Here is a 12,712-nt window from a genome sequence, read left to right as displayed (position 1 = left end):
TGTGGTTGAGGGGGCAGTAGGAGGAGGTGACTTCAGGTTGGCGCCTGGCTTCAGCGGTGTAGAGGTTAGTGCGCCAAACCACCACTACACCCCCCTTGTCCACTGGTTTGATGCTGAGATTGTGGTTGGAGCAGAAGGGGTGGGGGCTGTGCAGGGTGGGGAGAAGGGAACCAGAGGGCAGATTGGGGTAGGGCCAATTCAAGGCAGGGAGTGAGAGGCAGAAAATTGGTATGTTTGAAAGACAGAAGCAGCACAGTAATTTGGCAGGTCTACAGGTTCATCTGTAACTACAATAGGCATGCAAATAAACCATGTGAGCTGAGAAACAAAACAGACATTGTTGGAAAAACTCAACAGGTTTGATAGCTATTGTGGAGAGAAAGCAGAGTTAAATGTTTCAGGTAGAGTTAACCCTCCTTCCAAACAATGAGCCGAGGACAGACAGACAAATGGGAATGTGTTATCATTGACATAATGGAAACTTGGCTTAAAAAGAATATCCCTGGATATAGAGGATTTTGAGGCAGAATAATGGGGGACAAAAAAAGGTGGTGCTGTAGCAGATATTTTTCATTAACCTGTTCCGTTATGACACACTTCTGGAGCAGGTGGGGCTTGAACCTAGGCCTCCTGGCTCAGACAAAGGAACTTTAGCCCTGTGCCACAAGTCGCCCTTGGAGATGTAGCATTCTTGATGAGGAAAATCGATTACAGCTGTGAATCATCGAATTAGTCCATATAGGTTGACCTCAGAAATAAAACAAAAGGGGTACCCATGCTACTCAACGTGTACTACAGACCCCCAAATACTGGGAAGGAGGTGGAAGAACATATGAAAAAATAGATACAAATCACCTATTCTAATATCAACTGGGACATGAACATCATGAAAGGACCACAGGGCACAAAATTCTTGAACACCATTCAAAAGAATTTTTGTAATTAGCATGTAACCAACCTAAATATAAAAAGGTGCAATTTTAGTTTTATTTTTAGGAAAGAAGGAGTCAAAGAAGGAGCAGTGGGTCTCCATTTTGAAGACTGGAATCATATTACAGTTAGATTTCGCATCATGATAGAAAAGGCCAAAGACAGAATGGGAATAAAAATTCTCAATAGGGAGAAAACATATTTTGCAAAGCTGAGGGGTGATCTGGCGAAGATGAACTAGATACAAGCACTTGAAGGAAAATTAATGGGAGGCATTCAAGGTTCTTCAAGCACAGTGCACACATGACATATGAGGAACGTTTGAGGACTCTGGGATTTGTACTTGGAGTTTAGAAGGGGGGGGGGGGTGTCTCTAATGTTGGGAAGGTGTTTCCATTGATAGAGGAGACTAGGACCCAAGATCATAGCCTTAGGAGTAAAAGGGAAGACCTTTTAGAACAGAATGAAGGAGAGTGGTGAATCAGAAAGCTGTGGTGGTCAGGTCACTGAATATATTTAAGATAGATCGGTTTTTGATTGTCAAGGGGATCAAGGGTTATGGGGAGAAAGTGTGAGAATGGGGTTGAGAAATGTATTAGCCATGATCGAATGGCACAGCAGACTTGATGGACTAAATGGCCTAATCTCTGCTCCTATGTTATGATCCCTAAAATGTACTGTATTTCCAAATCTAGAGCTCCCTCTATATCCAGAATATAGGATTAGATAAAGTTGAAAATGAAAGTTTATAGCAGTTATTGAAAAAGCCTAGTATTGTAGAAAAGCCTAGATGTATATAGAAAGTACAGTGGTGAATTAAAAATAAATTAGGAAAGCAAAGAGAAAAATGACAAAATATCAGCGATAAACTCAAGGAAATCTCAAAGACTGTTTCAGTATATTAAGAGTGAAAAGATAACTAAAGAAAGTGTAAAAGATGTAACTTGAGGATGGCTGCAAAAAGGTGAGATCTGGATTCTTTATTCACATTTTGTCCATCTTAACAAAGGCAACATACGATGGAGAAATTCTTGTTAAAGAGAAATGTGAAATATTAGCAGAATCTGAGATGTACTGGGGAGACTGACATCCTTGAGGATGGAGAAATCCCCAGGCTGAAAGTATTGTATCCCTGGCTACTAGAGGAAATGAAGAATGAAATAATGGATGTTCGAGAATTATTTTTGAATCTTCACTAGATAGACGAGAGATACCAGACAGCTAAATGCCTGGGAAGAGTTTCAACAGATTGTAAAACAGTAAATGTGACGTCACTGTTTAAAAAAGGCGGAAAGCAAAAGACGGGGAATTATAGACTGGCTAGCTTAACTTCTATAACGGGGAAGATGCTTGAGTCTATTATCAAGGAAGAACTAGCAAAGAATCTAGGTAGAAATTGTCCCATTGGGCAAAGACAGTATGGGTTCATAAAGGACAGGTTATGCTTAACTAATCTTTTGGAATTCCATGAAGACATTATGAAAACGATAGACAGTAGACGTGGTGTACCAGGATTTCCAAAAGTCCTTCTACAAGGTGCCCCACAAGAGGCTGCTGCATAAGACAAAGATTCATGATGTTACGGGTAAAGTATTAGCATGGATAGAGGATTGGTTGACTAACAGGACGCAAAGAGTGAGGGTAAATGAGTGCTATTCTGGCTGGCAATTAGTAACTAGTGGTGTGCCTCTGGGATCAGTGTTGGCACCTCAATTATTTATAACTACAGATGATTTGGAATAGGGGACCACGTGTAATATGTCCGTTTGCAGATGACAGTAAGAAGTGTGGCAGAGGACTATGAAACTTCGCAGAGGAACATAGATACTTCGTGAGTCGACAAAGGTCTGGCAGGTGGAATACAATGTTAATAAATGTGAAGTCATTCATTTTGGTAGGAATAACAGTTAAAAGGAGTATGACTTGAATGGTAAGAAATTGCAGCATGCTGCTGTGCAGAGGGACCTGGGTGTCCTTGTGCATGAATCACAGAAGGTTGGTCTGCAGGTGCAATAGATAATTAAGAAGGCAAATGGAATTTTGTCCTTCATTGCTAAAGGGATTGAGTTTAAAAGCAGCGTGGTTATGTTGCAGCTATATAGGGTGCTGGTGAGGGCATATCTGGAGTACAGCATGCAGTTTTGATCTCCTCGTTTGAGAAAGGATGTACTGGCACTAGAGGGGGTGCAGAGGAGGTTCACTAGGTTCATTCTGGAGTTGAGGAGGTTGGCTTATGAGGAGAAACTGAGTAGACTGGGATTATATTCATTGGAATTTCGAATAATGAGGAAGGATCTTACAGAAATATATAAAATTATGAAAGGAATAGATAAGATAGTAGTAAAGAGGATGTTTCCATTGGCAGGTGCAACTAGGACAAGACGGCATAGCCTCAAAATTAGGGACAGCAGATTTAGAACTGAATTGAGAAGGAACTTCTTTACCCAGAGGGTTGTGAATCTATGGAATTCCCTGCCCAGTGAAGTAGTTGATGCTACTTCAGTAAATGTTATTAAGGCTTAGATAGATATTTTTTGATCAATAAAGGTGTTTAGGGTTATGGTGAAAGGCTGGGTAAATGGGCGGATGCCATAAAAGATCAGCCATGATCTTATTGAATGGCAGAGCAGGCTTGAAGAGCCAGGTGGCCTATTCCTGTTCCTAGTTCTTACATTCTTCTGTTTATGAATATTGTACCATTGTTTAAAAGATATACCGAGATACTGTAGGTCAAAGAATTAGAGGCTAGTCATTTTGATTTTGATAATGTACAACTTATTAGAAATCAATTCTGAGAGACAGGATAAACTGTCACCCAAAGTTACAGATCAAATCAGGGACAGGGAGCATGGTTTTGTGAAGTGAAGCTTTAACTAAGTTAGCGAATTTTTAAAAGTAGTAACAAGGAGGTACTTATGAAAGTACTGCACTGGTGGCTGTCTATATGGATTTTAGTAACAATATGACAGACTGGTCAGAAAAGGAGAAGTCCATGGAATGAAAGGGAATGGGGTAAAATGGATCCAAAATTGGCTCACCAATAGGAAACTAAGGATCATAAATTTTGCAAATGCAAAGCAATTTCCAGTGTAATTCTTCAGGGCTCAGTGCTCAGTCCCTTGTTGTTTGTTGCATATATTAGATCAGACTAAATTACTTACAGTATGGTAACAGGCCCTTCGGCCCAACAAGACCCTCCAAAGAGCAACCCATCCAGACCCATTCTCCTACATTTACCCCTTCACCTAACTCTATGGGCAATTTAGTATGGCCATCTCACCTAACGTGCACATTTTTCGACTGTGGGAGGAAACTGGAGCACCCGGAGGAAACCCACGCAGACATGGGAAGAATGTGCAAACTCCAAAATAATTTAGACTTAAAAGTTAGAGCATTACTGGAAAAGCTGCAGATGACAAACTGGTCATGAAGAGGATGGCTGAAAGGTGACCCGATTAAAACATAAAAGTTTCTTCGGGGTCTGGACAGTGTAGATGTGGAGAGGTTACTTCCCCACTGTGGGAGAGCCTAGGAGCAGAGGGCATAATCTCAGACTAAGGATTCATCCCTTGAGAACAAAGATGAGCAGGATTTCTTCTCTCAAATCATAGTCTATCTATGAAATTCACTGCAGAGAGTTGTCAAGATGGGATGATAAGTATAATCGCAGGTGAGACAGATGGATTTTCAATCAGTAAGATAATTGACAGTTATGGAAAAAAGGCAAGAACATGGAGTTGGTCAGGTTAGCCAAGATCTATTTGAATGGTACAGCACACTTAAAAGGGCCAAATAGCTTACTTCTGCTCCTACATCCTACTATGCTAATCCCACATTGATACTGATAGTTTAGATGAGGGAGTGAGAAAGAGGCCAAATGGAATTCAATTTGGAGAAATGTGAGGTAATGTATTCGGGGAGGGCAAACAAATTTCGGGATTATGCGACAAACAGGAGGATATTTAGAGGGAGTGAGAGACCTTGGAATGTATGTTCACAGATCCTGGAAGGTGGCAGGTCAGATGGATAAGTGGTAAAGATAGCATGTGGAATGCTTTTCTCTCTTGCAATAGGTACTGAATACAAAAACCAGAGATGTACTGCTGGACAAAATGTTGTTTAGGCCATAGCTCAAATTTTGTGTACAGTTCTGCTCACATTTTACAGGATGAACATAATTGCAGTGGAGACAGTAAGTTAGGAAGCTTACAAGAATGTTGCCAGGCAATGAAAATTGCAGGTATGAGGAAAGAATGGTTAGGCTAGGGCTATATTCCTGATAACAGAGGAGACTCAGGGATGACTTAAATTGAGATGCACAAAATATTGAGGAACTTTGATGGACTGGTTAGACAAGCTTGGGTGCCACGAACAGAGAAATCATGAACCAGGTAGTCCAGATTTAAGATGACCATTAGAAGGATTAGAGGGGATATGAAGAAAACCTTTTTCACCCGGAGGTGAAGTGTGTTTGGAGATCATTCTCTGGTTCAGTGGCAGAGGTAGAAACTCTCAATTTACCTAAAAAAGGTACATGGAGTTGTATCTGAAGTGAACGTATTGAATCATTTAAGATTCTTAGGGGTTCTTGACATAAGATTCAACTCCAGATGCAACTCCATGTACCTTTTAAGTAAGACTCCTAAGAATCTTATATTTTTCTAATATAAAGTGAAGTGATGTAGCTTGTGGACCAAGTTCTGGAAGACTGATTAGAATAGGTGGTTAGCTGCAGATATGATCGGATCAATGGCCTCTTTCTGTGCCATAACTTCTCTATGGTTCTCAGGCCAGATTACCCTGGCCTGGAGTATTTATCTTGCACGTGCATTCTGGACCAAACGTAACCGAAAACATTATAGTGAGTTTGTCATTACGGATGCACAAATTGTTTGGCATGTTTCGGGAGCAAACAGACCCTCAGTGGAACTCCCCAATATTGCTCATCAATTTTTGCTATTTCACTGAAAAAACCATGATTCACCTTCAGCATCCCAGGATTTGCATGTCAATTACCTGCACGATACAGAGACAAAATGCTATCCTCGCCACCTGTGTTGAATTTGTTTATCTTCTTTTAAGTAATTTTGGTAGCTACTCAGCTGAGCCACATCTCAAAGGTCTGTATCTGACTAGGCAGAACAGCTCGGCGAACAGAACCACAACAACGAGCACCTGAGCTACAAATCTTCTCACGGCAGAATAATCAACTGAACAGTGTAATAAGAATTTTGCTCTTGGCCTGAGCTTCATCTGACTTTGAATGGTTTGATACTCAGCCTTAAAACCTTATTTAGGAAAGCCTGCAATTCCCAACATACCATCTATCAGAGGAGAGCTAAATTCATGTAGTTATTTTACAAACAGGTGAGGCAGCACAAGACCAGCTTACATTTAAGAACTTTTCGTACTGAACAGCTGACTCCATGGTATTGCTGGAATAATCCAGTGTGTCCTTCCAGGAGTGCATGAGAAATGCTAGACGTAGCTGTCGACCTACAAGCAAATAACATCAGTCACACCATGACAGCACAAAACCAGAGACACCAGATTGAGAAGTACAAGCCAGTTATGAAACAAAACTTTATAATTTCCTCAACAGCTGCTCTTAAATTATTGTGAATTTTATTGGAATTTAATGGTAGCTTACCCCATAATTTTACCCACATGACATATCATTCGTGAATAAATCAAATGTGCCTGTAATGTTACATTTGAGAAGAACCAGTACTGCCTACTGGCATTTTTGTTTGTTTCCTCAGCAATATCTTTCCTTCCAAAGACGGTATTTTATCACAATTTCAAGAGCCTTGCCAGTGTCACTTTGCTCAACTAATCTTTACACACAAGTTTTGACAGTAAATATTCACCAGCAACTTGAAAGCAACTGGAAGAAAGTCATTACACAATTTTTTTTATACGTAATCATGGGATCTGAACTTCACTGATAAGAGCAACTTTAAGAAAGCACTGCTGAGTCATCCTCGAGAACACTGAGTAATCTAATCTACACTACTGCAGTTCATATTTTGTAAAAACACCCACAGTGCTGTTAGGAAGTTCCAGAATGTTGACCCATCAACAACGAAGGAACTGGAAAGTAGGTTCAAGTCAGAATAGTGCATGAGTTGGAGGAAAATTTGCAGATGGTATTGCTCCTATGCACTTATATTAGCAAGTTTCAAAAATGTCAAAGTGCTGATCTATTACAAGGATGAACATGAGTTTGCTTGACTGGCACCAAATATAGTGACAAAGCACTTTCGCAAAACAGCATGTAAAATTCCCCATACAGCCCTTAATAGCTCCCAATGTACCTGTCTTGAAGAGAAGGCTGGACAATTCTATTTGTTACTGGAGAGACTAAGTGAGTTACAATGACTGAGACAATGGACATTGATTACCTGTATTTGCATTCAGTGCGTCTTTGATAGTTATAAAATTTTTTAAAGATTTTGACATCTTGCAACCTGCTATGGTTAGGTGTCCAGTATGCAGGAAGTATCGAACCCAGTGATCGTTTTCAAAATAAGCCTGTCAGGAGAAGGTGATGGGGCATTAAATTAAGAAATTTGTAACACAACAACTATAACTACACACCAAGGTATCATTCACAACCAATGCCCACAGCTACAATTTTCGATTCAACTTACACATCTTAGAAAGGGACTACATTGAAGCCAATACCACTTATACGTTTTGTTTTCCTCATGATAACTTTTCAAATATTTAGAATTTGCCCTCAAATTGATGAAGTGCAGTGCTACATAGTGGAGCACTCTCCTTAATGGCAATAAGAATTAGCATCAGGCATTCAGCTAAAGCCTAGGATTAGATTCAGGGTGATGCTATTCATACAAAGTACTCTCAGTTCAAATCGTATGCATACTGCAGTTCTTTCTATTTCGTCGAATACAGCTTGGCTTCGAGCTCAGGCAAAAACCTTGAAGAGCACCTGCATTATATTTTTACACAAGCAGTTATGTGGCTATTATTCTCTGAAATTGTGAACGGATTCAGAAATGCTTTAAAACTGCCGAAAATTAATTCCATGTTGGCCCCTTCAAATATTGAAAAGTTTTTTTTTAAATAACACTATGTCATTGGTCTCCCTCATCATACCCAGGTGGCTCAGTCTGAAACAAAGTGGTTGATTCTGCTCACCACAGCAAATGTAATACTTTAGTTCTGTAATTGCTTGATTCCATAGGGAAAAATCATGAGTTGGTGACTTTTTTTAAAAAAAATAAAGCAAGCGACAATGACAAAAGCTGTGACTGTACCTCAGACTGGGCCAATTCATTGTCATGATGAGGGAATCGTAGGTCAAATCCTCCACCGTGGATGTCCATGGATTCTCCAAGAATGCTGCCAGCCATTGCTGAACATTCGATGTGCCAACCGGGGCGGCCCTGTCAAGATAGAGATAAGCAGGAAATTGGAAAAGAATCAACAATAAACATTAGAAATTGTTATTAGCAATAATACATCAAATACACTGAAAGGATCACGCAACAGCAGGTTATAGTCCAACAGGTTTAGTTGGAGGCACTAGCTTTCGAATCACTGCTTCTTCATCAGACAACCACCTGATGAAGCAGTGGTTTGATAGCTAGTGACTCCAAATAAATCTGTGGGACTATAACCTGGTGTTGCAATACATGAATAGATGCTTACAGCGAGAAAGATTACTCGGGGAAGACAGATAAATGCAGGATTTGCCAGCCTAATAGCAGTAATAGGAAAATTTTAAAAACAATAATTTGTGACAATACATTCAGTACTTGGAATATGGGCTAATAAATAAAAAAAGCAAGGGTGTTAAAGACAAATCATATGTAATAAATGGATAAAGAGTTAGAACAGTTTAATAAGGACAGAACAGATAATGCTATATTTATGGACTTTCAATAGGATGTTGACAAATATTGCATAGCAAACTTGTAAACAAAAATAAAGTCAATGGGATTTTAGTGACGGTGGCAGTGTGTATACAAAATTACAGAAGCATAAGTGACATAAAGCAGAGAATGTGTTTCCCCTATGGTGACCACTAAATCACTGCTCTTGTTAGTACATATTAAACTAGGCTTCATAATAATTTCAAAGTTTGTATATAGCAATAAAAAAATCTCAAAGGTAATAAAAAGCAAGGAAGGCAGTAACACACTTCAAAGTGGACAGACTGACTAACAAAACAGGTGGGCAAGAAGATGTCAAGGGATTGTGGTGTCATGATTTCCATAGTAGCATAGTTAAAAATCACAACACCAGGTTATAGTCCAACAGGTTTAATTAGAAGCACACTAGCTTTCAGAGCGCCGCTCCTTCATCAGGTGGTAATGCACCCGATGAAGGAGCGGCACTCTGAAAGCCAGTGTGCTTCCAATTAAACTTGTTGGACTATAACCTGGTGTTGCGTGATTTTTAACTGTGTACACCCCAGTCCAACACTGGCATCTCCAAATCATAGGAGCATAAGTCGTCATGGAGCCTTTATGCTAACAGCTAATGATGGGCATTGGCCTGTCTGGCTGGTCTTTGGAGGCCTGCTTTCTGCTCCAGAAACGCAAATGAGAAGGTAGGTGCTTGCACGGCAGATAGATTTTAATGCACAGAAATGTGAATTGATATAATTTGATAAGAAGAAACAGCAGCAATATGAATTTCTTTGTACAATTTTAAAATTGAGTACAATACAGAGAACTTGGACGCTGTACAAAAGAAATATTTGAAGGTGACAGAACAAGTTGAGAAAGCTTTGCAGAAACTTGAGGACACATTGGTTAGGTTTTATCTGGAGTAATGTGTTCTTTTAAGGGTATCAAAATTGTTCAATGATATCAAGGTCTTGACAAGAATATGGAAGCTATTTATTGGAGCTTGCAGCAAGGGACTAGGAACTTTAATTATGTGGAGAAAAACTGAAGTTGTCCACCTCATAACAGAGAAATTTAAAAGTAGATTAAATGCAGAAACTTCAAACCAGAAACTCATTTGATAGAATAATTGAAGATAAACTGTTTCCAATGACAGAATAATTGGTAACCAGAGGACACAGATTAAGTCAATAGGCAAAAAGACTGAAGACAAAGAATCTTTTGATGCAATTATCTGGTTGCAATGCTGAAAAAACTAGCAAGCCAGTTCACAGCAATTTTTGAATGAAACTGGGTAAATATTTGAAGGGATAATTTACAGGGCTGTGGGAAAGAGCAGGATAGTAGGATTAATTGGACAGCGCTTTGGATAGAAACTACGATGCACTCAATGACACTTTACTATGTTGTATTACTTTGTGCGCTAATCCTGGACAATTGTACTAAAACAGTTATAGAGGAGATGTGAAATGGACAGTACTATAACGTTTGGTGACATATTCTAGTCGGCTTTCCAGACCTGAACCGCGTGGACTGTTAGTCACCACACATGGGGTGGATTATTTGAAATGGCCTTAGAATTTAAATTCCTTTGTTAACGGAATTTTATTTTTAAAAATGTGGTTGGATTCTGCCATTCCATGTCTATCTCAACAATGTAACTGAGCAATGAAGGGTGTAGGATTGATGCTTTCTCCTCACCTTTCCCCAGGGCGAATCCCAAGATGGTTCTCCAGGCTTGGAGGCTTTCCACAGTGCAAAATCATTGGGAGAGTGCTTCTCACTTAGTCGATCAGCTGAAATACTAAGGTCACCTAAGAAGTCAAGAATATTTTCCCATCACATCCAATAGAAAGCAATTTGAATGGCTTCATTTTTTCCAAGTGTACTCCCCGACTCACTACAAGTTGCTGACTTTTTTTGGAGTGGAGTTCCAAGTATGTTGCTTGGTTTTTAACAACCTCAGCAAATCGACCTATACATTATGTGTGAGCCATTTACCTGCAAGGCATCACAGGCAACAATTCTTTCCACGAACTTTGGACAGAACAAGTTTCTGAAGGAATCATAGCATAGCAACTAACAGCTGGAGCGCTGGTTGATTTTTTTCCTTAGCCTGGAGACACTGAAATCATAATCCTAGTTGAGATTGCTTAACCCAGTCCGCACTAATAAGACCATAAGACATCGGAGCAGAAGTAGGCATTCAGCCCGTTGAGTCCCCCTCCACCAAATGATGAGATTGTGACTGATCCAATAATCCTCAACACTATTTTCCTGCTTTTACCAGATCCCAGACTCCTTACTGAGTAAGAGAAATTCTCGATTTCTGCCTTGAATATACTTAATGACCCAGCCTCAACAGCCCTCTGTGGTAAAGAATTTCTCAGATTAACCATCCTCAGAGAGATCGTCCTCCTCGTGGGTCTTAAATGTGTGACCATTTATTCTGAGATCATGCTCTCTAGTCCTCGATTCTCCTATTGGGGAAAACAACCTTTTCACATTTACCTCGTCAAATCATCTGAGAATCTTGTACATGTTTCCGTGCAGTATGACTATGTCAGTAAGATCACCTCAGTTTATATTCCAATAAGAGCAGTCCAATCAACTCAACCTCTCCTCATAAAACGGTACCTCCATACCTGGTATGAGCCTACTGAATCTTCTTTGGACTGCCTCTAATGCCAGTATGTTTTTCCATGGATAATGGGCTCAAAACTGTTCACAGTATTCCAGCTGTGGTCTGGCTAGTACCTTGTATAGTTTTAGACAATCTCTATCTATCTTTTTATACTCCATTCCCTTTGCCTTATGTATTACCTGCTGAACCCGGATGGTAGCTTTTCATTATGCTTGGACCAGGACTCCCAAATCCCTCTGTTCTATAGCTTTCTGCAGTCTTTCTCCATTTAAACAACATTCAGCTCTTCTATTCTTCATGCCAAATACAAAGCTTCACATATCCCCATTTTATATTCTATGTGCCAATGCTTTTGCCCACTCACTTTGCCTGTCTACGTTCCCTTGCAGACGGTGTCATCCTCACTGTTTGCCTTCCAACCTATTTTTATGTTAGCCACAAACTTAGCTACAGTACACTCACTTTCTACATCCAAATCATTAATACATATTGTAAGCAATTGTGGCTCCAGAATTTTCTGTGGCACACTACTGGCCACAGTTTACCATTCTGAAAATGTCCCCTTTTTCCCAACTCTGTCTTATATTAGTTAGCCAATCCTCTAACCATGCTAATATTCTACCTCTAGGGCTATGGGCTCTTACCTTAAGTAGCCAAATGCAAGGTACCTTATCAAAAGCTTTCTCAAAATCCACATATATTACATTCACTGCTTCCCCTTCATCCAAACTGCTTGTTACTTCCTCGAAGAATTCTAGTAATTTTATTAGGCATGATTGACCCTTCATGAAGACACCAAGGAGCAGGAGAATCGATGTTTCGGGCATGAGCCCTTCTTCATGCCCGAAACGTCGATTCTCCTGCTCCTTGGATGCTGCCTGACCTGCTGCGCTTTTCCAGCAACACATTTTCAGCTCTGATCTCCAGCATCTGCAGTCCTCACTTTCTCCTTCATGAAGACATCCTAACTCAACTGGATCATATTTATGAACGGTCTGCTATTATAGCCTTTATAAAGAGGCTCCAACATTTTCCTGATAAGCTACCTGGCCTATAGCTTTTGGTTTTGTATCTTCTTCACTTTTTAAATACATGAAGAATCTGAAAGACTCTCAGTGCAGAATTCATTGTGGCTTACTCAGTGAATCACTGAAAACCAAGTCTTTCTTATGACAAGGTTTGAAAACTGAAGCAGGATACAAAAACCACTGCAGTTTGTGTACACAGAATTGTAAAATCACTTTAACATAGAACAACA

At 39.9% G+C, this 12,712-nt stretch overlaps 1 protein-coding gene across 8 annotated transcripts in view; it reads right to left on the bottom strand.

The window, feature by feature from the left end:
* The window catches only part of cars1 (cysteinyl-tRNA synthetase 1), an 83,230-nt gene that overhangs the window by 38,943 nt on the left and 31,575 nt on the right, over positions 1–12,712 (bottom strand). For all 8 annotated transcript variants that reach the window (XM_072592053.1, XM_072592056.1, XM_072592052.1 and 5 more), the window contains 4 exons: positions 10,512–10,624; positions 8,214–8,342; positions 7,335–7,464; positions 6,323–6,426 (listed from right to left, as the gene is read on the bottom strand). In XM_072592053.1, coding sequence (XP_072448154.1) covers positions 6,323–6,426; positions 7,335–7,464; positions 8,214–8,342; positions 10,512–10,624 — 476 coding nt within the window. The remainder of the gene's footprint in view (positions 1–6,322; positions 6,427–7,334; positions 7,465–8,213; positions 8,343–10,511; positions 10,625–12,712) is intronic.

The sequence above is a fragment of the Chiloscyllium punctatum genome, chromosome 22 (assembly GCF_047496795.1).
Source record: "Chiloscyllium punctatum isolate Juve2018m chromosome 22, sChiPun1.3, whole genome shotgun sequence".
NCBI lineage: Eukaryota > Metazoa > Chordata > Chondrichthyes > Orectolobiformes > Hemiscylliidae > Chiloscyllium > Chiloscyllium punctatum.
Note: the sequence above shows the minus strand (reverse complement) of the source record. Positions and strands in the feature narration are given on the sequence as shown.